The sequence below is a fragment of the Chiloscyllium plagiosum genome, unplaced genomic scaffold, assembly GCF_037043375.1.
Source record: "Chiloscyllium plagiosum isolate Xiang-an unplaced genomic scaffold, Cpla_swu_hap1 HiC_scaffold_1, whole genome shotgun sequence".
NCBI classification, from domain to species: Eukaryota; Metazoa; Chordata; class Chondrichthyes; order Orectolobiformes; family Hemiscylliidae; genus Chiloscyllium; species Chiloscyllium plagiosum.
Window position 1 is genome coordinate 49163855 of NW_028270139.1, and position 25165 is coordinate 49189019.

Here is a 25165-nt window from a genome sequence, read left to right on the forward strand (position 1 = left end):
GTTTCTGATTTACAGCATCCACAATTCTTTTGGTTTTTATTTAGGCCAGGTTTCATTTTGGGATCTAGTATTAACTTCAGCTGGGATCATAATAAGAGTAAAATAGTGTCATCAATTTAAAATTCTTGTGAAGGGATTGGGAGAAATGTTTTTATTTGGGTTTCCACAAAATTAGACACCTAGCTCCAAGGAGGAATTGAGGCAGTGAGTATTATGTCTTTTAAGGGAGGAAAATTAGGATTTGAAGCTGAGAAAATACAACTTGGAGTAGACCATACAGCAGTCAAGTTACTTTTGGTTGGTTCCAGCAAGGAGCCATGACCGATATGAGGAGTTGCATGTTTTCTTTTCTCTTTCATGGTATGTGGATTTTGCTGGCGAGTCTTTTCCCTAATTGCATGTGAGAAGGTGATGTAAGGCATCTTGGAGGACCTCATTGTGGGTCTGCTCTGAGGCCTGGCCAGGCTGGCTGTAAACAGGTGCAGGCAGTGGGCTGTGGAGGGAATTATATCTGCTGACTATCTTCGGTGGTTATGTTTGTGCCCAGGAGACATTGGAGAGAGAGCATGTGGTGTCTGTCAATACTGGTGATGCCTTTAGTGAGAAGTGGGCACCATGGACAAACGCAGACACATGCACGCCCCTTGCATTACCCATATTGGGCTGTGCTTGTAAACATTCAATTGCCTGCACCGTGTTTTTACTGGTGGTGGTTATTAATTCAAAAAAAAAGCAAAGAAGTCACAGTAATTTTGGGGATGAGAAGGTCGCTCAGTTTGGAGTATGAGAAAAAGAAAAACAAGGGAAGACGATGGTGAGCAGCTGCCTTGAACTGCTGCAGTCCAGCTGGTGCAGAAAATCACATTGTGCTGTTAGAAAGGAACATTCAAAATCTTCATTCAGTAACGGCAAGTGAGTCCATGTTATGGTGGTGTGTCCTTTGGAGGGAGTCATCTAATTGGTATTGTTCCCATTCATCAGCTGCCCTTCTACTTTTGGATGGTAAAAGTCATTGGTTGTAAGGTATTGTATAAGGAAGTTTGCATGTTATTGTGGTGTATCTTGTATACAGTAGCTGTCCCCTTTATCCTGATTAAATTCTGTGTAATCAAATTTGCTTATAAATGTATTTCTCTTGTATCTCATGAAATATTTTAACTTCAAGTGCTTTTTACATTACAAACTTAAAGACAATGTAGTCATTATTAGGGCCTTTCTGAACGCCATTGCAACTTCAACACATTGCAATTGAGGAATACAGAAGTACTTACAAGGCAGTTTAGTTGAAATAACTTTGTCATGCAAATACTTAATAGCTATCACTACATTAATGTGAATGCTGGGGCAATGTTAAGTCACATACAATTATTTTCCTTTTCTACTATTTTGTAGCTTGCCAATATCAAAGTTCAGCTTGTAGAAGCCAAGCAAGCACTGGAGGATAGTATAACTCGGCAGGACTTCATTCATGCTTCGGTGCTGAAGCAGAAAATTGAAGAATTAGAAAATTGCAAAATTGAGATGATAAAAGCAATTGAACAACCTGAATGCAAAGAGGTTTACATTGAAAAGGTAATTCTTTGTAAGATGAAGTAAGTTTTAATAACAAACTATAGTCATCATGTAGCTTGTAAAGTAGGTGTAAATATCTGTATGCAGTGTAGCTGATTGCATTATAATCTCATAAATTACTGTTTAATTATATTAGTGAATTATACCATATTTCTCTCCTTTCACAGTGCGTCTCCCTGCCCTACCCTACAAGTACAGATGTCCTTTTAGTTAAGAATGAATTGTTATAACTTCCCCAAAGGTTCGAGAGTTTATCAATGTTAAGAAAATCACTCATCAACTCTGTGATCATGTTAACTTTTAGACTAGAAAACTTTCCAGGTCAGGTGGAGGCTTTGTCATTTGAAACCACCCTTTGTTAATATTCCCTGCCCTCACTGCAATAACATGAATTTTGTAGTTTCTACATCAGGTATTTTTATTAACTGTTATAAAAGGAGCTGCTAACTAATGGAGCACTGTGCAATTCTTGTTTTGTAGCATCAAACCTAAATATTTTTCACTCTTATGAACCTTCAGAGATTTTATTCCCTCACTGAGCTAATTTCAAAACTGAATTTCGTGGTGAACCTCTTGTGATTCATTACATTATCAACTTTGGGAAAGTTTTGCTATGTTATTTTCAAAGAAAAAGACATTATTTATCCAAATAAAATCTGAAAACAATTTTGTAGAATAATAAATAGCTTATAAAATAAAACCGTGTTTAACCAGCTAAGCCATTCACATGATAATTTTGACTGCTCTGTTCTGGGATATCGGTATTGCTGGCAAGGCCAGCATTAGTCGACCATCCCTTTCCTGAAGGTGATTATGAGATGCTTTGAACTGCTGCAATCCATCTGGCATGAATTTTCTTTGGTGGTTTGGGACAACTCAGGTATCTATCAGGCCATTTCAGAGATCCTTCAGAAATCAACCATATTGATGTTGGTCTGGAGTCTCTTGTAGTTGCGGACAGCCCAGTTATGGACCAGTAGATATCCCCTGAAGGACTTTAGTAAACTGGCTGCGTTTTTACAACCGTTGATTACAGCATCATGGCCATCATCATTGGGACTATTTTCCAATTTCAGATTGCATCAATAATTGGATTTTAAATTCAACCTATCTTCCAAGCATTAGCCTGAGCGTCTGAATTGCTAGTGCAGTGATGTTACTATTATATTATTATCTTTTTTTGACTTAGTAAAGTAGTGGCAAAAAGTTTGTTAATGTTTGCAGTACGATGACCTTTCCATGTCAAATTTAAAAGGGTGTTTTATCTTTTGACTTTTCATCGACTGATAAATTTTAACTTTTCTTTCAATGTAACAGGATGATCCTGAAACTATGTTAAAATGTCTGATCATGTGCTATGAGCTTCTCAAACAGATGGCTGTCACAAAAGGAATAGGTCCAACTCTGAATGGAATAAAAGATGCTTTGGTATGGCTGACACATTTATTATTTGGTTTATTTACTGTAATCTAGTTTATAAACCTATGTCTATGTAAATGAAATAGCTACAATTTAATACAGGAAACACATTTTGATCCTCCTGTTAGGATAGCCAACCTTTTATACCCTGGTCAGCCACATTGTGTACTACATGGGGAACAGTAGTGGTCATTGTGAATGAAGTTGGGGGCTACGTTAGAGTTGGAAGCGGGGAGCCTAATGCACAACTTTACATCCATCTTCCATTCATTTATATATCTTCAAAATTCTTTCTCACCAGCAATTTTCATTCTGATTTGAAATTTATTCAGCAGTGCTAAATACAGCAGTTTCTAAATCTGAAAGTTTAAACAGAAAATCTCAGTCACTATTAATTCGCTGCCTGGAATCAAAGGTGATATTGCCAGCAAGGTGACGTCTTTGAGAAGTGTCTTAGCTTTATCTGTCTCTCCTCATCAGAGGCCCTTATTTCATTCCTTTTTTTGTGAACCTCCATCAGTGGTGTTTGTTGTTTTGCAGTAAGGGTATAAAGAAATTTTAAGACTGATTGATTTATTTATTTGATTTATTATTATCACATGTTCTTAAGTACAGTGAAGAGTTTTGTTTTTCATGCAGTACAGGCAGATCACAAGATACAAGGACTTACAGATCATAGGGTGCTTAGACAGACCGAGATATACACCTGTATGAGGTGCACAAAAGCAAGATTCTCAGGGATTATCAGTTAGTCTCATAGTTTAATTGCTTAAGCTTTAAATTTAATAGAATTCTTATCTCCACATTATTGCTTGTTTAGAGAGAGGAAAAAACTTTAAGCTGAGCAACTATTCACTTACGTAATGCTACAGTGCTCTTATCTCACTGCTTGTCTCTGGCTCCCATATGTAAAAGGTCAGATTAGCATCACTTCCCTCACTGCACCAAATTTGCCCACAGAACAAATTCCCAAGCACACGGTTATGAGTTGAGTTCGAGTCACTACTATCTGAGTAGAAGGCAAAATTGAATAACTAGAAGAGCTAGGTACAATGAGAGGTGTAAGATTCTGCTGGGTAGGAAGAAGTATATTAAAGTTTTTTTGTTTTAGGTACATGATGCTAATTTTATTAATATCTGATGTTGCAATGTAACTGAGTCCCAGGAGTATATTTCTTTATTAAGTAATTGTAAATACTTTACATTATGTAAGTTATTATGTAACATTGCACCTCACAATAAACATTTTTCTCTTTCCAATGTATGTACTCTATTTCTGTAATTTTAGATACTGCCAAGCATTGCAAATGTCAATCCTGCGGTAAGAAACATGGCGGTCTTGTGTCTGGGCTCATCTGCATTGCACAACAAAGATTTTGCAATTCAGCACCTGCCACTGCTATTACAGGTAATTAGTAGGCCAGTTGAAAGTCCTTCACTACAATTCTTACAGGTGCATGGCATTTGTAAATAGAATTCCAGGACTGTTCATTTAACATTGCTATGGGGATCAGGTGCACTTCCTTCAGAGCTAAAATGTACAGCAATGCAATTACCAAAAATACGTTATTTTGTAGGAGACTAGGTAGGAAAAGGAGGCTCTGGGAGTTGGTGGGTTATGGAAGATGTATCGTGGAATTTTTTGGTTCAGTGACTTTTCCCATTCGTTTTTAGAGTCATAGAATCAAAAATGTCTACACAACTGAAAAAGGCCTTTCAACCCTGCTGGTAAAAACAGCCACCCAACTATTCTAATCCCATTTTCCAGCAATTGACCCATAGTCTGCTTTTGCAAATGCACTTCTAATTGCTTCTGAAATGTTATGAGGGTTTCTGCCTCTACCACCCTTACAGGCAGTGAGTTCCAGATTCCAAACATGTTTGAATGACAAAAATCTTATCTCACACCTCCTCGGAACCTCCTGCCCCTTAACTATAATCTATGCTCCTGATGATTGATTCCTCCACCAAGGAGAAAAGATGCTTCCTGGTCCTCAAAATTTTGTACATCTTAATCATGTTCCCCTTCCCTCTCCTCTACTCCAAGGAAAACAACTCCAGTCTATCCAAGTTCTCTTAATAACTAAAACTCTCCTGCCCAGGCAACATCCTGATAAATTTCCTCTACCCCTCTCCAGTGCAATCGCATCCATCCTATAATATGGATTTTGAAACTGCATACAAAAACCTAGCTGTGGCCATAACAAACTTTTTATACAGTTTAAAACTTTGCTTCTGGGCCCATTCTTGTCCTTTTCCATAACAGTCTTGAATCTATCATGCTGCATAATATTTTAATAGTGTTTGTTTGGATTTGGAAGCACATAGTGGTAGAACTGAGATGAATATGAAGTTTACCTCTCTAGTAGATTCTTGGGATTACATTTTTTTCAGTGGAGACAGGAAACAAAGTCAGTACTGATTTTAATGTTTTGAATCTGCAAGTGTCATTAATTGGAGTTTTCATGAGGAACACTGTTAATTGGCATTGGGACAGAGTTGATATCTGGCTGGTGGTCTATCAAAGCTGGAAGGTTAATCAGATGTCTTCTATTTGGAGAGCAGTGGCAGGTTATGATGACAAGCAAATAATGGAGAGGGTGTTTGAACATGCAGGCACCTTCTCACCAACTCTACTAAAACTTCAATAGAAAATATTTCCTTCCGTCGGTTTCATTTAATTGCACTTAACATTTTAGCCTTGATGAACCTAATCAGATAGACATTGCCTGGATAACCATGTGAGCCCGATCCCACCTCTCCTAAAAAGGCAAACATTGGCAACCCAGAATGCCAGCCAGTGCCTGTATTTGCAGACTCCTTCTGGCTAGATTTATGCCCTGAAAGCCTGAAAATGCAGTCCTATACTGAGAGGAAAGAAAATATTGGTCCTGATGGCACGCCACTGGAGATTAGGGACCCGTGCTGGGGGGGTTTTCAATGTTTCGGCACAAACGGATTGAATAGAGCAACTTTCAAAATTGCTGCAATTTACACCTGGTTGTATCCAAAGTAAAAATTCTCACCTAGCCAATCAAGATGATGGTGACTTTTGAGGTGAGTTTGGGAGTTTGGCCATTTCCTGAAATTGCACTCCAGCCTTCTGAATGGCTGAAACTGCCCATCATGTTTTCATCCCTCAAAGTTCTGATGCAGGCTGAAGTCAGGACTATTGCTTCCTCAGGCAGGCTGACCTGAAATGGATGCTTGTGGATGAAATGGACTGATTAGAAGGCCCACCTGTGTTTGCTGCGACTCTGTTCTGAAGTGAGCACTCCTAACTCTTACCCCTCTATTCTGCCTCCTTCCTACCTGCCCTCCATTGTGTCCAGTCACCCACTATCCACTATGTACAGAACTCTTGAGCCTCCAGTAACATTGGGAAAGCTTTGAGATGTGCCATAGAATTATCAAGATAAGCAAACAAATATCCATTCAATAACCATTTCCGAAAGCATAAAATTGTCAAGATGAGCAAACAAATATTCATTCAATAACCATTTCTGAAAGCATTAACCTTTACGTGGTCTGAAATTTTCAAGATGAATAAACCCAGAGTACCGTTGAAACATGTGTTAACAACACCTGGGCTGAAATTATTAATGGGGTTTGGACCTTAGCCAGGCATTCATAATGGCATTACATTGCATAGCTGTATAAAACAAACCTCTACAACTGAATGCTTAAACACTTTGAAACTGTTGAAAAAGCTTAGCTTTCTGATCAAGCTTTATTGCAAGAAAACAGTTGCAGATCAAATAGCTCAGCCATTGTTCCAACTTCAGAACAAGGGAACTATGTCTGAACTGTCATTTGACATAAAAGGGTTAGACCATGAGGCAATTTATATTGTTAGGTTCATAATCATCATCACTCCATTTAAAACACATTTAACCTATTGTACAGCATTACATTATAACATGAAGTTGTCAACATCTTGTGAACTCAAATTTTAAAAGATTCCTGGCTTCAAACTAGGGCTCTCCTGTGAATCAGAACTGTTCTGAGATTGTATGAGCCATTGCCACCTTTTGAATTTGGCTAACTCCATCAAAGATGCTGGGAGTATAAAATCCCCATCTCTGCTATGGAACCAGTAAGATTGAAGTGGTGCACGTGAGGCTCACAAACCATCTTGTTTCCTACACTGCTAAAAGTTGACAGTGATGGGAATGGATGCAAGAATCCCAGAATCCATTACTGCCTACCTCTTCTGCCTGCTCATTGTGGGGGTATCATGTCAGGAAGCAAAAATCTAAGCTCACTCTCCAAAGAAATCGCATACTTTTGTTTTAAATTATAGATTGCTCAACTCGACATGATTAATGTGAAAATCAGTGCACTGCGAGCAATATTTGACATTCTGCAGGTATTTGGGATTGAGGCTTTCAAATCTAATCCTCCTAAATCCCATGAACTGCAAAATGACGAAATTGGGAGTGAAATTGAAAAATCAAAACCTGAAGAATGCGATGAGTCTACGATGGAAACTGACACAGTCAATAGTATCCTTACCCTCCTTTTGGGATACTTGGACAATGAGGTATGCTTTTTGAAATGCATTCTTAAATTAGATTGATGCTTTAAAGTTGAAGTGAATAGCTGGTAAGGTAAAGGATTTTTAGTAAGCTGTCTTGTTTCTTAGAGTCACATTTCCAGGAGCTTGGTTCTTGGGTGATCTCAGTTTCAAGGCGTCACAGGTTTTTCTTCTTGGAATTTCTCACTTTCAAGGTATTGTTTTATTTGGTTGACTGGGTAGGGTTGAAGAGATATGTGTGCTTTCACACATTGAACTGAGTTTCAGAGCAGGGGGATAAAGTCAGCTGTACTAGATATCTGTGCCCAAGCCATTAGGTTTGAGCAGTGTCATCACCAAGATAGATTTTATAGAAAATATTCTCAAATATATGACCACCTGGAATGAAAATTGGCAGTTTGCTTTGCCTGATGCAACAAATCAAATTCACAGCTCAAGAGGGCAGCATTTTATCAGCTTAAAACTTATTTCCATATACACGTCTGGGAGATAAAGCATGTGCAGTGGAAAGAGAAAGCCCAAGAAATCCAACAATATGTCGATCATAACTTGCAAAGCTTTTTTAAAGCCATCCAGAGTTAGAATTGGATAAATCCCCTTTATATGCAGGATGTTGTTTCTCTTTGAATGTAGAAGTGATACTGGTCATCAATTTTGGTGAGTGTTTCAGAAGCAGATGAACTGAGTTAAGGATAGAGACACATTTGTGTAAATTGAATTGGACAGGTATGTGAAGAGGAAGTTGTGGAAATGGAAACTCAGCATTCTTTATTATTTTCTTTGCTTTCAAGTGGGCTGTTGTGCTCTGTATGGATAAGGAGATAGCACTGGCTGCATTTTCCATGTGGATCACAAATAAATGTCATTCTCTGCTGTTTGCATCCAGCTCCTCAAGCATTTGTGCTCTCTCCCTTTCCCAACTCGCACCCATTTCCCCTATCTTACCTTCCCAACTCATCTTTGCATCTCATCCTGCCCTTTTCTTTCCCTTTTCCTGTTCTCTTGACTCTTTGCACCTCTCTTTACCTCCCCTTCAGTGCCCTCTTTGACCATTTTTTTTCTTGTTTGCTCCTCATCCCCTCTTCCCAGTGCATTTAATTTTGTAAGTGCATATAAAACTTGCTTTTATTTCTAGGTAATAGACCTTAGGACTGTGGCTGCTGAAGGCCTTGCCAAACTGTTTTTCTCTGGAAGACTTTCTAGTCCTAAGATTCTTTCTCGACTTATTTTGTTATGGTACAATCCTGTGACTGAAGAGGACACCTTCCTTCGTCATTGCTTAGGGGTTTTCTTTCCACTCTATGCATTCATGAGCAGGTTTGTACTTTATCTTGTTTTTTAAATAAATTTTTAGTAGCGCAATAAAACTGAAAGCTGAGATTCTGTTAAAGGTGAGGTAAAATGTAAAACATTGATGGAGAGATAACATCAGAGGTGTGGGTTAGTCACATAATGAACAGTATCAAATTACTGAATTGAATCACAGCATTGATTTGAGGATCTTAAATGAATTATAGACACATTGTGCTTTTGAATTAGATATTAAAAAATGCAGAAGTTTTTGAAATTTGACTATTATTCTGCAACAATGCCTCCTTTCTGAAAGCTTACCAGGGCTTTTTATTTTGATATGATTGCAAGTGCCCATCTACTTCACACACATCTGTTCTCACCCCATGACTTAATTTGCAGAATTTCCCAATGTCTTTCCTTTTCACCAGTACCTCTATTTTCAACATTCCATCTTGTTACATAACTACCACCTCTAGCACTACCCAACCCTCTTCTCTCCTGTCTGTACTCTAAAGGCACCATTTCCTTTGTGACACCCAAGCCTAGTCTGGTCATCACTAATACCTGCTTACCATAGTTGCTCGTACAAGCACAAAAATACCTGCTTATTCCCTACCTTCCTTTCCACTAAGTAAGGTTCCAAATAATCTTTCCAGGTAAAAACATCAATTTGCAAGTCCAATGAATCCTCCGTATTTGCAAGATATACGACTTGCGAATATGCCTGTCTGCAAATAAAATTCCAACATCTGTGGGCAAAATTTCATATACATGATTTTCAACCTATTTTAAACCTGGAATTTTAACATGCTCCACACTTGCAAATTTCATTATTCGCGGGTATTCTCGGGAATGGAATCCTTGCGCACACTGAGGAATGACTGTACATTCTTTACATGTAATGAACTGTATTCACTGTTCACGATGAGGGAAGGCCAAATGCAGATTGGATGATCATTTTGTTGAACATCTCTCTTTTTTCCATCTGACTTGTCATCCTGAGATTCTGGCTGCTTGTGTAATTTTCTGTCCACTCCCGCTCTATACCACCCCTTCTACATTGTTGCACTGAAGCTCACCTTCCCATTCGGCACTTGCAATTTTCTGGACTCGACATTCATTCACTAATTACAGGTGATATTCATGACTCCAATTTTTTAAGCAGGTGTTATTCATTTCTTTCTTTTGCTGATCACAAATTCCTTTGTTCTTTCCCTTCTTTGTGTCCCAGCTGTTTCCCTGCTCTTATTACTTTCAATTACTTTTTTATTTAGTGGGTATAAAGATTTAGAAGGCCAATGCTGCTCACCAAAATGAAATAGAACTGATGCTTAATATTGTGGAAAATTTGTGTTTCTTAGGAAAAATCAAGAATGTTTTCAGGAAGCTTTTCTGCCTACTTTGAAGACCCTGTTCTATGCACCAGCTTCTTCTCCTTTAGCAGAAGTTAATCAGCATAATGTAGCAGAACTCTTTGTGGATTTGACAAGAGCCAATGCAGTAAATGTCCAAAACGAGCAGATACAGGATTATCAGGTACACCACAACTAATTTTATGTAATGTCGGTTTGGCAATGCTTCCAAACAAAATAATATCTGGTTTAAGTAAAGTCAATAAACTGTATTTTATCTGCTGTATTATGTTTCTTGGTCAGTACGTCAATACAGGCTGTCCCTGATTTATGAATGGGATCCCGTAAGATGCAGGATCCGATGGGCAAATGTCCATTCATACTTAAGAATGGAGAAGCGATGCAACTCTAGAGATGGACAATACCAGCAACCCATACAGCATCATTTTTATTACATGCACTAGTTACCATGCTACCTAAACGCACACCTGATACCAGTGCCAATAGTACACCGAAGAAACACAAAGCCATCACAACAGAGGTGAAAGTTGACAAGTGATCTGAAAAAAGCAAACATTGAAAAAGTATTACGTCTTAGTTGATCCATAGTTAGAACTATTTTAAAAGACAAAGTGTATATTCTGGGATGTGTCAAGGGCTCAGCACTGATGAAGGCTGCAGTAATTACGAAGCAAACGAGTGGATTAATTATAGAAATGGAACAAACTGTAAATTGTTTGACTTGAAGATCACCATCTGCATTACACTCCAGTTAGCCTAAAGCTTATTCAAGGAAAAGCTGTAAGTCTGTAGCCAGATGTAAAGTTTAACTATGGTGGTGAAAGTGATGGTGAAGATTTTGTTGCTTGTTGAGATTGATTTAATTAATTTAAAGGAAGGGCAAATTTGCACATTAAAGAACAAGGTGAAGCAGCTAATGTTGATGCAACGAATGAGTTTCCTGATTTGTTGTCTGGGAGGGGTATGGTGCTGAGCAGGTGTTCAATATCGAAACAGGACAGTTTTGGAAGAACACACCCCAACTAATGCACGTTGCTAAGGAGGAGAAGTCTGCGCTAGGACCTAAATCTGCTAAAAATAAGTTGACATTGTTGCTTAGTGGTAATGCTGCAGATTATTGCAAATGTAAGCCTATGCTTGTATATCATGCTGAAAACCCTAGGGCTTCCAAGGCAATCTGGATGGCATCACATCCAGTCATATGGAAATCCAATAAAAAGGTTTTGGTGACGTTGAGACTTTTTGAGGACTTGTTTGGGCATCATTTTATGACTGACTTGGAAAGATGCTGTACCCCCAAAGATCTGACCTTCTAGATTTTATTAATCCTTGCTAATGCTCTTGAATGTCCTGCATACTTGGGTTGATATTCATCCCAATATTAAGGTTGAGTGTCTGCCATCCAACACAACCTCTGAGCTAGAGGAATGAGAATGGAGGGTTCCTAGGCGGAAGATGAGTCGTTCTTCCTCCAGGCGTCATGTTGCCATGGTCTGGCAATGGAGGAGGCCAAGGACCTGCATGTCCTTGGCGGAGTGGGAGTGGGAGGGGGAGTTAAAGTGTTCAGCCACGGGGCGGTTGTATTGGTTGGTGCGGGTGTCCCAGAGGTGTTCTCTGAAACGTTCCGCCCCGTGGCTGAACACTCCAGCCGCAGGGGATGAATGCGGATTTCTCCAGCTTCCTCATTTCCCCTCCCCCCACCTTTTCTCAGTCCCAGCCCTCAGACTCAGCACCACCTTCTTGACCTGCAATCTTCTTCCCGACCTCTCCGCCCCCACCACCCTCACCTTAACCTCCTTCCACCTATCGCATTTCCAACGCCCCTCCCTCAAATCCCTCCTCCCTACCTTTTATCTTAGCCTGCTTGGCGCACCCTCCTCATTCCTGAAGAAGGGCTTATGCCCAAAACGTCGATTCTCCTTCTCCTTTGATGCTGCCTGACCTGCTGCGCTTTTCTAGCAACACATTTTTAAGGAACTCCCAAGCAGCAAAGGCATTTCGGAGTCAAGGTTTGTAGAGCTGTCGTGAGTGTCTGCAGTGCCAGAAGGAAATGTGTGAAAAGAAAAGTGCCTCAGTTCAATCTTCCCTTGAACTATTTTTGAAGAAGGTTAAAAGGTAGCCAGAATTGGTCCTATCAACTTCAGCAATATATCCATCAGCATCTTCCTCCATCATCCTTTGCTAAACAAGCCCCTAACTCTTAGCAATGACCCTTCCAGCGTGCAAGTCACCCTAAATATTTAAAGTGAGTGTAAATAAAGCTGTTTTCTTATCTGTGCCTGTATTCTGAATTTAGGTACCAGTGTACATTATATTTTGCATATGTGTCTACAAAAGTACAAATGTGTCATCTTGGCGTATGTGTTCCGACTCACATACAGTTCGACCTCTGGACGTTCCCAGGAATGTAACCTGTTTGTAAGTTGGGGACTACCTGTATATCTTTAAGGGATATGCTTAAGGTACCATCACTGCTTCATAGCTTGTGACTTGAGGGTATCAAGGTCTCATTCTCTAATAACTGGGATCACTTGAAGCACATCATGCTAAAAGAAGCATGCTGTCATACAATAATTTCATATTAGCCCAGATGGGCCCTGATGTGCCTGTGAATGTAATGTATGCACATAACTGGCTGTAATAATGTCTGTTGGATTCTTCAATACTACAATATTCACTCCCAGTTTCTGATGTTACATTAGGTAAAATAAGGTATTGGATGCAATCTTGCTGCAGCACTCCCGAACAATTTGCAGCTGCACTCAGTCTGGGTATTTATGTTGTAGGCAAATGTCTATCCAACTAGAGTTTGAGTGGTAATGCATTTTGTTTTGCGTTTAAACTCCAAACACCATAGTATTTGTTTTGCCACATCAGCTCAAATTTAACATGAATTTATTAGAAACATTTCTGTATTTTTGGTCAGTGGGGATTTGTTATTATTTATGATTTCCTATTCATATAAACTTTTAAGTCCAAAGCGCTGTGTATTTTTAAATGAAAGCTATGAACCACTGATTCTGTTAAACTTTTCTGTGAGCTTACAAAATTTGTTGGTAAATCTGAGAGAGGGTTTTCTTTTCAATTGTTGTTAACTTTGTAACAAAAACTGTTCAGTTAATTCATCAAGCCATGAAAGAGACAATGATATTAGCTGCTCTGGCAATTCTGTCAGAGATTAAGGGGTTTATCTCAATTCGCATTAATTCTATGAAAAACAACTTTTGTTGTTAAGATCTGAAGCTGTTTGTGTTTTAGTCACATGAATCAACCAACCATGTCATTATGACAGAACTTGATAGGACTTAGTGATCCTGATAAGAGTATTTATTCAGTGTTTCTTGATTTACTGTTGTCACTTGTACCTGAGCACAGTGAAAAGTTTTGTTTTATGAGCTGTACTGGAAAATCATAACATACAAGGGGCATAGGGTGTTTAGACAGAGCGAGGCATACTGGGTTACGGCTGCACAGGAGATGCATAAAAGCAAGTTCAATATTAGATTTGAAATGTGAGCAGTCATAACAGCAGTGAAGAGACTGTTCATGAATCTGTTGGTACGTGTGTTCAAGCTTCTGAATCTTCTGCCTGACAGTATTACTAGAGTGGGAGAGGTCTTCGATGATGTTGGCAGCCTTTCCGTGGCAACAAGGAGTGTAGATGGAGTCCATGGACGAGAGGTTGGCTTTCGTGTTGGTCTGGGCTGTGTACACAACTTTCTGTTGTTTCTTCCGGTCCTGAGCAGAGCAGTTGCCATATCAAGCCATCATGCACCCAGATAGAATGCTTTCTATGGTGCGTCTGTAAATATTGGTGAGGGTCCTTATGGATGTGTCAAATTTCCTAAGCATCTTGAGGAAGAAGGGGTTTTGTGCCTTCATGATCTTTGCATCTACTTGGGAGACACTGGACAGATTATTTGTTATCATCACTCCCAGGAACTTGACGCTCCTAATTAAGGTTGCATACAAAACTATGACAAGTTGTGGCTTGATTGAAAGTAATTTGACAATATTCCTGTCAGTCATGCCTGGAGGTGCACTGTAGTAAGTTACTTGGATTGATTTGTGCGCTGATTTACGTTAACATCTACATTTTGCCCATTTTTGTCAGGGAATTGTCTGGTTTTCATCAGGATTGTGTTCTCATTTGTAGTGACTCTTTTTAAGTAGACTCAGTCTCTTGATTAGTATAGGTGCTACCCTGCCTCTTACCCATTAACATGTCAACCAAACTCTGTTATATTAATCTAAAGCACTGTGGAGTGGTAAAAAGTGAAACAGTAATAGAGCAAGAATTATGAATTGTTTTATTATTTTGGTCTCAAAATAGCTTAAAGTATCAGAACAAAGTACTTAATTTGAATGTTGCTGTTCTATCTGATTTATTTGTGTCTTTATAATTTAGTGTGTCTTGAATTTGAGAATTAAGTTCCAGGTTTGCAAGTGGAATGTTTTGTCTTTCACAAAGATAATTTAATGCCTGATTTATATAACAGCAGTGGGTGGTAATTTGTTTACCTTGTTGCATGCATTTGTTTTATGCATCGGGTCAAAATGACTCTTTAATGCTATTAGCAAGTTTGAGTGTTGAGGAATCAGTAATTCCTGTAAATTGGAAATTAAAAACAGATATTTAAGTTTGAAAATTTTGGATTTGTGGGAAACTGACTTGTTATGAATTCCTCTCAATATTTAGCCTGTAATGTTTGTTCTTAGGGTGTGGGCAGTACAGAGAAGATTGTGTTAATTGCCTTATCTTATTGGCCAAAGCAATTGTTTATGGAGACGTATGGCTTACATTTTAAGAAGCCAGTTAAGAGAAATCAATGTGCTGGTTGCATTTTGGAATGACACATTTACAGACAGGAATGATGTTAATGAAACATTGGGGCTTTTAATGAGAATCTAGCAGTTTTTATGCACACTTATTGACTTATTGAAGTCATTGATGCAAAGCTTCCAATGATGGAATTTCAACTGAGTTACAACAGCCATAAAGACATTGTTCTTATTGGTATTAAAAGTTTAGACAGCCCATTTTATAAAACAAACAATTATGAGATTGCCAAATGTCCTAATTGGAGATGACACTGCTTCCAACTCGATCCGAAATTGCTTGCTACTTTTTCATCTGTTCCAAACATTTTACTATCTTTGAGGCCAATTACAATTCATTCATTCTGTTGAGTAACGAGATTATTATTTTTCAATTGGAATTTTGCTTTTGCAAGCTTAAGCAGTGATCTCTCCTCAGTAACGTGTAGACTGCAGTTTGTGATAGTTTCAGTAATTTAGTTTGCTGTCAAGATTTGACTTAGATCAGGCCTTTGGCCACAAGATGTAATTCAGTGATGGTCTGAGTCTTTATTTTAATTTTCCCTCACATTCTATATTTCAGTGTTTTGGCTTTATGATTGTAGATTTTGGAAAGTAACATTTATGATTAATAATCTATTATTAATGGGGATTTTGTTTCCTTTCCTTCTTTAATAGTAGTTAATGTTTGAGGTGCTTATGCTATGTCTTTTGCAATCCTCTGGTTGATTTTTGTTTATGGTCAAGTGTACAGAGGTAGGAGGCTTCCCAGCTCCATAAATCTAACCCTTAAAAATGGCACAAAGACAGAAGTGCTGGAGAAACTCAGCAGGCTTGGCAGCATCTGTGGAGAGAAAACAGTTAATATTTTGAATCCAGTGACCCTTGTTCTGTTTGCTGCATTGTTTCAAGATTTGACAATGTGTATGTAGCAATGTGCTTCTTTAAATTAAATAATTGAGCATGTTCTGTTCTAAGTCAAAGTGACAGAGAATTGATTCTTTAAACTTCTTGGCAAAGAACAAGCGATAGATAAACTTGTTTAAGCTGTATGAAGATATAGAGAAAATGTTATTTAGCAAGTTACACAGTTATTTCAGGGAGTGAAGAACCATACGCAGCTGTCAAAATTCTGTAACCTTTCTTTCGTCCATTTATTGAAACAGTTCCTTTTCATGGACACTTTTAGATGTTCCTTGGAAACAAGACTATTGCCCTAGGTGTAGGAGCAACAAAGGGAACACTAAATTCTAAGCTAAAATTTGAAGGTCATGCTGGGCATGGCAGACCAATGATCCCAACACCTGAGCTAAGAAAGATATTAGTGAGCATCTGGATGGAGTGTGAGTCACTGCCATTTATCGGAAGTTGTTGATGTCTCTCAAACCTATTGAGCCTCTCCTGTACACCTTGAGCTTCTTTTCAAAAACCTCAAAAGCTATTGCTGTATAAGCAGAGACACCCACAAGTTCTTCTTCCATGTTTTTTTGCTCCTTCCTTGCCTTTTGTTTTCTTTCACTAAAGCATTTGAAAATATTTCATTCTTTTAAATGTGATATTTAAAGACTTTCTTGGCTACTGAATTGGGATTGAATCTTGAACTGGCTGTGAAACTGTTTTCTATGAGATGAATTAGAATGGGGTGTGTATTGTCTACATCAGGGCTTCCCAAATATGTGCGGTGATCCCCAGTGGGATAGGCAGTTTGGGTTTTATGGTACTGAGCTTCGATGCAACAGTAGCTGCTGTGGAGCTCCTGATGAAATGTTAATAGCTGCAAGGCCCCTTTGGATCCTGCAGTTCATTAATAGTGGGCATTGCCTTTCACCAGGCTTTCTTCGGGGACTGACTTTTCAAATGCTGCTGTAGCCTGGATGGCCCAGTTTTAAAAGTTGAGAGCTTGGAGGTGGTCTTGAAATCCCACTGTCTCCAGTAAGCCTGAAAGTGGCTGCCACATTTCTTTGGTGGTGGTGTGAGACAGCTGCTTCTACTTCCTGAAGATGCTTGGTGCTACTAAATGGGCAGCTTGGAGATAGTGTAGAGGCGAGGATACTGAAAGTAATGCTGAGAGCTTAGATTAGATTAGATTACATTACATTACATTACATTACATTACATTACATTACATTACTTAGTGTGGAAACAGGCCCTTCGGCCCAACAAGTCCACACCGACCCGCCGAAGCGCCTGTTTCCACACTGTAAGTAATGTAATGTAATGTAATGTAATGTAATGTAATCTAATCTAATCTAATCTAATCTAATCTAATCTAAGCTCTCAGCATTACTTTCAGTATCCTCGCCTCTACACTATCTCCAAGCTGCCCATTTAGTAGCACCAAGCATCTTCAGGAAGTAGAAGCAGCTGTCTCACACCACCACCAAAGAAATGTGGCAGCCACTTTCAGGCTTACTGGAGACAGTGGGATTTCAAGACCACCTCCAAGCTCTCAACTTTTAAAACTGGGCCATCCAGGCTACAGCAGCATTTGAAAAGTCAGTCCCCGAAGAAAGCCTGGTGAAAGGCAATGCCCACTATTAATGAACTGCAGGATCCAAAGGGGCCTTGCAGCTATTAACATTTCATCAGGAGCTCCACAGCAGCTACTGTTGCATCGAAGCTCAGTACCATAAAACCCAAACTGCCTATCCCAACAAGTCCACACCGACCCGCCGAAGCGCAACCCACCCATACCCCTACCTTTACCCCTTTAACCTAACACTACGGGCAATTTAGCATGGCCAATTCTCCTGACCCGCACATCTTTGGACTATGGGAGGAAACCGGAGCACCCGGAGGAAACCCACGCAGACACGGGGAGAATGTGCAAACTCCACACAGTCAGTCGCCTGAGTCGGGAATTGAACCCGGGTCTACAGGCGCTGTGAGGCAGCAGTGCTAACCACTGGGCCACCGTGCCGCCCACTAAGCTTAGGAAAGAAGGGCCATTGCTAATTATAATTGGAGAGATTAGAATGGATTTTAGGATGAAAATCCCAATGAGCGGGATAATAGAGGGAAGAGGATGATATGCTCAAAAGCACTGCGGTCTGCATACGGAGAGATAATGCCACATGTACGAGCGAATACATATTCTGGAAGCGGGATGGTGAAAGGTTAAACAGAGATGGGCTAATGATGGGTGGAATAAAAGTAGAAATACTGTTCATTGCGCAAGTAAAATGGAAGAAAGTTGAACCATTTTGTATTGTGTGTGTTCTATCGGCAATTAATTCTAATACAGAAAATTATCTCTTAACCTGGGGTTAGTCAATTGTGTTTAATATTGGAGCCTAAATTTGCACTCCTCATCTTACTGAGGGAAATCAGGGTTAGACAGTAAATACTGCCTTGCCAATGATGCCAATGTTCCATATACGAGTAAAAACATTTATACTCTGTTTTTCTCTTGTACCCAAAGTGTCACCTTATTTCCATAGGTGTTTTCAGTGCATGACAATCTGGCTGTGAAGATCTGCAATGAAATATTGAAGGATCCAGATTCCCCAGATATTCGTATTTTGGTAAAAACTCTGGGATTGCTTGACCTGTCTACTGGAGCGTCGCCTTGCACAGAGCAGTTGTGTGTTCTCCTCGATAACATTAAGGTTATGTTTGTGACCTTTTCCATATAACCAGACAGAACTGGATAATATTGTTTATCAGAATTGGCATTGTTTTAGAGTCTGAGGAATGTGACTCTAAATGAGTGAAGTATGCAAAATTGCAAATTCTCTTGGTTTAAGAATTAGTCCACAAGTGTTTCATTCTCAGTCAAATAATTATTCAGATCAAACAGAAATTTTCTTTATCCGATTAGAAGAAATCATTTGAGGGCGTTGCACCTTTGAGTTTCACATTTAACGTTTGGTAACAAGCTCTACTGATGTTCATAACCTCATTTTTAGAAACTTACCTTGTTTCTCTCCTCTTTTGCAACACATAGCATTTGTTTGTTACAGTCCTCGAAAGGAATGAGATCAGATGTACCCTGAGGCTGTTTTATTACTTGCTTCTGTTGGAAAAGTCTCAACTAGAAACATAATTTCATTTGTGAAAAAGATGACTTGACCCTTTTCTCTTTCACTACTATTGCCACCCACATAGTTTTAAGGGAAGAAAAACCTTTTTTTCTTAATTAAAAAAAAAAATTGAGTAGTGGTATCTATCCCAAAATGCTGCGTCTAAATTGAAACATTTAATTTTCTAAACTAGTATATTTTAAAAATAAAACTGTTAGCCTTCATGCGGTGTGGATGTGCTGACATTTGATCAATAAGCATTTTTTTTGATGTGCTAGAATCATACATAATTAGGATCTTAGAAGAATATGAAAGGATGGCAATTACATTTGAAATTCTGAATTTGTATCTTGAATATTTATATGCTGATTTAACTAATCTTCATAGGAATTGAAAAACAAAGTAAATCAGCGAATCATTGAAAAAATTATGCTTCACTTGCGTGGAGGATCAGGAGACAATGAGAAGAATAAAAACAACACCACAACAGAGATAACAAATGAAAATGATAAAGGTATGCCCACTTTACAGATAAACTCTCTTTAACTTATTACTCGGTAAAGATGTCATTTCTAGCCTCCACCTTTGCTTCATTTGCACCTCACAGATATCATAATACTATTGGGCATTTTAAAATTATGAATTATATTCAGACAACAAATATTGTTTCCAAGTCACTTGGGTTAAGATTATCATCAATACTGATGGGTAGCTGAAACAAATTGAAGAATCTGTCAAGGAAGGAGGGGCAAATAGCATGGCGGTTTTAAGAGGGGAAAAAGATCAAGAAACCCATCATGTTATAAAATAAAGATAAGTGGAGAAAATTGAAGAAAGTAAATGTAGAAGAAAGCAAACCAAAATACAGAAATTTGATTCATGATGTAAAACAGAAAGCGAAGCAGAATAATGATTAAAAGAATAGTGTCATATGCGACACAAGTTAGATTTTGCCAAAACCAAGGATTGTAACACACAGCATAAGGGTATGAAAACAGCAGGAAGAATAAGAAAGGTGTTTTAATAGCAAACTCTGGTGAAGTAAGAAAAAATGTAAGAAGCTTATTGAAGAATCACACACAGTAGTAAGTTTGAAATGGGTTAGGAGAAGAGAGTAGCGTTGACAACTTCATTGGACCAGAAACACAAGAGAATGACTGAAAAACAGCACTAAATGAGAAAAACAAAATCTAGAAAAGCGGCCAGAATAGATTTAATACTTGCAGATTTGATCTTAAAAATGAGAATGTTTTGCAAGGGTATTTAATGGTGATCATTGCCGTCTACATGAAGTCCTCTGGTTATTCTCCTGATAAACAGTTGAGAAAATTGAGAAGAGGGAGGTGGTTCAGAATACATTCAAGATTACTAATTTGGATTCCTGGGAGGAAACGGGACAAGAGAAGCAATGGACATTAAATGTTAATAAGTGAACACAGTTCAGAGTTTGGATAGAAACTGTATGTTTGTGGATTTCCAAAAAAAAGTTGATTAGGTTGACTGGAATTTGGTGTTGACAATGCTGAAAGACATAGACTGGAAAGATAGATGAGCCGAGATAAATATACACACAGGAAGTATCATCGATATTTATCAATTTAAAAAAAAATTCAATTTGTTGCAAATTGGAAAATGTTAATGTGTCACCACTTTGATATCTTGCAAAATTCCAAATCATGTTAGGAACTACAATGGAATTTAAGAGCTAGCTCACAAACTTTACCTGGAAAACAAGAATGTTTTACAGCATTGAATCAACATAGTTCTGCAAACATTGTGCTTTTATCCTTTCTTTCAGATGAAGATCTATCCCAAATCACTGGAAGTGTAAAAATTTCTAAACCACCAAATAATGAAACAATAAATGGTAAAGGAGGAAAAGAAATGACCAAGTCCAACAAAAAGGGTAACTTTTTTCTGTAATGTTCAATGGAAATTCTATATTATTGGAATTTTGCATTGGACTTTTATGTTGGAGTGAATTTTGTTTGTCCAGGTGTTACATTTTAATCATCTTAAGTGAGACTAATGTATACTGTGATTTTTAGAACAAGGGAAATGTTTGTCAACGGCAAAGTCTGTAACTAGAAGCAGAAGGACTAAAGGAGCAGTGCAATCTTCAGATGAAAGGCAAGTAAAGTATCAGTGGATTCTGTCATCAGAAGTGGTTTTACTTATCATTCATAATCATACTGATTGTTATTAAAATATTGCAACCAGAAATGAAAATGACATCTGTTTCTCAGTTGGTGTTTCAAGCTCTTATCCCACTAGCTAAGGAAACTCAGTCCTGTAAGTATTGCATGTACGATTCATTAGACAGCAAACTGAAATAATGAACAATCATTCTTTCAAATGTAGACTGAAGCTACTTTGTAAGGGCAATCCAGAAAGCATTGGCAAGTTGTTTTTTTACCACTTCTGTGTTTTTCAAATTTTTTTGTGCATTGTCAGGCAATAGGGAAAAAAAAACTTCAAATATTAGCATTGACTTGCAATTTTTTCTTTAAAAAACTCATCTGAAAATCTCAATCGTTGATGACTTCATCTATCAGAGATGAAGTGTGAAGGATATTGTACTGTCTTTGTGATTAGTATGAATGGTTAAAAACATTCAACATTCTGAACTAGACTGTAACTGACCAGTAAAATTGGCCAAGATATAGGGAGAATTCTAATGCAAAAGCAAATATTGCAAATGCTGGAAAACTAAAATAAAAGTACAATGTGTTGGAAATATTCAGGCTGGGCAGCATCTGTGAGTAGGGAAATAAAGTTAACGTTTCGGCCTTATGACCTTTCATCAGAATTGGGAAAAGTAACTTCCTTCCTCAAAACTTGTTTTAAGCAGGGTAAGAGCAGTTTATGTTCTGATAGGATAGAAGCAGAAGAGATTCAGTGATAAGTGGTGATGGCACAAAGCAAAATAAGATTGCAGTGGGACAAGTATTGGATCTGGATGAGGTATAAATTATGCACTGCATTTCTGCACACCGAAAAGTGGAAGTTTGGAGCATTGTTCTGCAAATGACAATTGTGAATCCGTGATATATTTTAAATCTGTGATTGGTAGACCTCTGTTGTCCAAAGATATTCAAGAAATATGGAGAAAATGAGGGTATAAGAGTTGGACCTCACCTCAGCGTGCTTACATTGAATTGAAAGAGGTTTGGGATTAAATGACCTATTATTGTTCCTATGTCTGTGTCCTGAACAAAGTAGGGAGTAGAGGTTATGATTGGAAATTATGTTGAATTTGGTCTTTAATCTGGATTTAAGTACTTGACTGAAGAATGAGGTGACGTTCCTTGAGCTCATGTTGAGCTTCACAGAAACCTTGTTGATGCCATGCAAGGAGAGGTCAGATGGGAAAGTGACATACAACAGCAGGTTGGCTGGAAGCTTAGGCTCTCACTAATCGATTGCGTTATGCTTTGCAGAAAGCACTTACCCAATCTCCGTTTGATCTCAATACAGGAAACCATTCGTTGACGTGCCCCATTGTTCACAAGGAGTACATTTCATTAAATTGAATCAAATTGCTGTTTGACCTGTCTGGGGCATTGGACAGTGAGGAGGGAGGAGGTGAAAAAGCAAGTGTCACTTCTGTGTTTGACTGGAGTGGGAAATGGACATTGGGGTAATTATGGAGGGAATAGTCCTTTTGGAATGGTGAGAGGGGAAGATGTGATGCTTGTGGCTCAATGTTGGTGGTGGCTGAACTAATTGTAAGTGATCTATTCACTTGTTCACGTTTGTGGGGTAGAAACTGAGGATTGGAAGAAATGTCCACCTTCTCTTGCCTTCGCAAAATCTTACAAACCTACGGATTAGCAGCAGGAGTAGCCATTTGATCCTCCTAACTCAGTCAAACTGATTGCAAACTCAATTCCGTATCATATCCAGCTATGAAAACCTGTGCCCCTTTTTGGTCTCTGCCTTAAAAATATTCAATTAATCTGCTCTCTAGTGAACAGAGTTCCAAAAGCTCGTGGAGAAATATCTCTTTGTCTCCGTTTTAAATGGACACTGTCTTTTAAACTCTCCCCTAGTTCACATCTCTCCCACAGGAGAAACATACTACTTAGCACCCACCTTGTCAGGTCCTTTCAGGATCTTGTATGTATCGATAAGATCAATCTTTATTTTTAAAACTCCAACAGATTAAAAACCCAGTCTGTCTAACTTTTTATCATAAGCTAAGCCCCTTAACTCAAATGTCATTTGAGTCTACTTTCCAAGTTCTTGAATTATCCATCACTAACTATTTCCTTCCTCAAGTTTTATGTCTCCATTTCTGGAAAAAGATATTGACTCCTATCCATTCTGAGCTTACTGACTCCCACTGCAGTCTTGATTATATTTCTCATACAAAGACCTGTGAGGGCCTTATTTCATTTTGTTTGGTTTCTCTGTCTGTTTATCTGTTCTGTCAGTATGCCTTAATTATTCCTCAACTAAGGGACTCCACTGTGCTTAACAGATTTCTCCATTCCCTGCATGTCTATACCCACCCTTTCCCCTTCTTCCCAGTAAACAACTTAAGTTTAATTGAGGCTGAGACTAAACACATTAATCCATTTGTGTATTCAGTTATCTTTCAGTAATGATTCGGAGATGCTGGTGTTGGACTGGGGTGTACAAAGTTAAAAATCACACAACACCAGGTTATAGTCCAACAGGTTTAATTGGAAGCACACTAGCTTTCGGAGCGACGCTCCTTCATCAGGTGATCAGGTAATGACAATCACCTGATGAAGGAGCGTCGCTCCGAAAGCTAGTGTGCTTCCAATTAAACCTGTTGGACTATAACCTGGTGTTGTGTGATTTTCATCTTTCAGTAAGTATTTATCAGCAATGTGGGTGATTCATTAGGATTTTGCAAAATTAATTGAGAGCTGTACAAATCTTTGAAAAAAAATTGAAAATCCTGAGTTTTGGGCATTACCTCCTTTTGTCAAATGAGAATGTAAGATACATGTGTGCTGAAATTCGAAGTTTTTTGCCTGTTAAATTTTATTTAATTAATGGCATGATTTTATGTTAGTGACAGCCAAGACTTTGCAAGCTCAGCACCTTCAGTACCGACAAGACCTTCAAGGCGGGCAAAGACAGCAGCACTGGCGAAAACAAAGATGAATCTCTCTCGATTATTGAACAAAGGAGAAGATTAATCCAAAAATCTTATTTCACATGCCCCGACATTGTTTCTAAGAGGCAATATTTTGTGCTTTAATTTCATGTCCCATAAATCACATACAGTACTGATCCTGAGATTATTGTTATTGGAGAGAGTTAAAGTGAGATGCTCCACTGCTTAGAAATCCTTTTTAGCTTCTTAATTTAATATGCCAGTAATTCTTGGATAATTTTTTTTATATACTGATGCAAATGTGTATCCTGAAGATGTAACCTTTAGTGGTGTTTAAAATACTGAGTGCGGTATATCCGGTAGCAATGTTGTACATGCAAAGTGTGTGCTTTAACTGATCTTGCAACAAAAAGCTAAGAATGATTTTGGATATGACTGTTAATGTTTAGTTTGTGGATATTAGTGCTTTCTAATGTGTATTTTTGTTTCCATAGGACACTTGTTTAAACAATAAATGTCTATTATTAATCTGAGTTTTATTTGTAACATAATTAAAAATTCTTAATACTGTGGGAATGCTACAGGTGTATTGTCCTTTGAGATCATACTCTGATATTAAGCCAGTCAGGGCTTGTCTTTTAATGCTAATTAGTTGGCCCATTAGTCCATTTGACCAAAGTTGTGGTCTGAATTTTTATTTTGAATGAGAGCTTTTGAACCATTGATTAGATGGGTGCCAGTGTTTGCTTTGGGGGATTGACATTGTCTGGGGATCAGTATCCAGTGATGTCCTACTATAAAAACACACCACGGTGCATGTGTGTTTGATATAGCTTATTGTAAGTTTTGTAGCATAGCTGCCTGATGTACTGCTGGAGCATTAGCTTGCCTATCACCAAGGCTAGATATGCTTGGGCCAGGTTCATCCTCTGGTGCATGTCTCTGCTGGCTGGGTATTTGTGCAGGAAATGCGTCAATGCCCTTTCGATGTGATTTTTGGTCTCTCACCTCTGCATGAAGTATTGCCTTTCGTTTCTCC

At 38.4% G+C, this 25165-nt stretch overlaps 1 protein-coding gene across 2 annotated transcripts in view; it reads left to right on the plus strand.

The window, feature by feature from the left end:
- ncapg (non-SMC condensin I complex, subunit G) overlaps nucleotides 1-24698 on the plus strand; it is a 62465-nt gene extending 37767 nt beyond the window's left edge. For both annotated transcript variants that reach the window (XM_043694225.2, XM_087986794.1), the window contains exons 12-22: nucleotides 1393-1572; nucleotides 2890-3000; nucleotides 4280-4399; nucleotides 7295-7534; nucleotides 8664-8845; nucleotides 10183-10357; nucleotides 18453-18620; nucleotides 19422-19548; nucleotides 20833-20940; nucleotides 21083-21164; nucleotides 24082-24698. In XM_043694225.2, coding sequence (XP_043550160.1) covers nucleotides 1393-1572; nucleotides 2890-3000; nucleotides 4280-4399; nucleotides 7295-7534; nucleotides 8664-8845; nucleotides 10183-10357; nucleotides 18453-18620; nucleotides 19422-19548; nucleotides 20833-20940; nucleotides 21083-21164; nucleotides 24082-24208 — 1620 coding nt within the window. In that variant the 3' untranslated portion in view covers nucleotides 24209-24698. The remainder of the gene's footprint in view (nucleotides 1-1392; nucleotides 1573-2889; nucleotides 3001-4279; nucleotides 4400-7294; nucleotides 7535-8663; nucleotides 8846-10182; nucleotides 10358-18452; nucleotides 18621-19421; nucleotides 19549-20832; nucleotides 20941-21082; nucleotides 21165-24081) is intronic.
- Nucleotides 24699-25165: the final 467 nt, after the last annotated feature.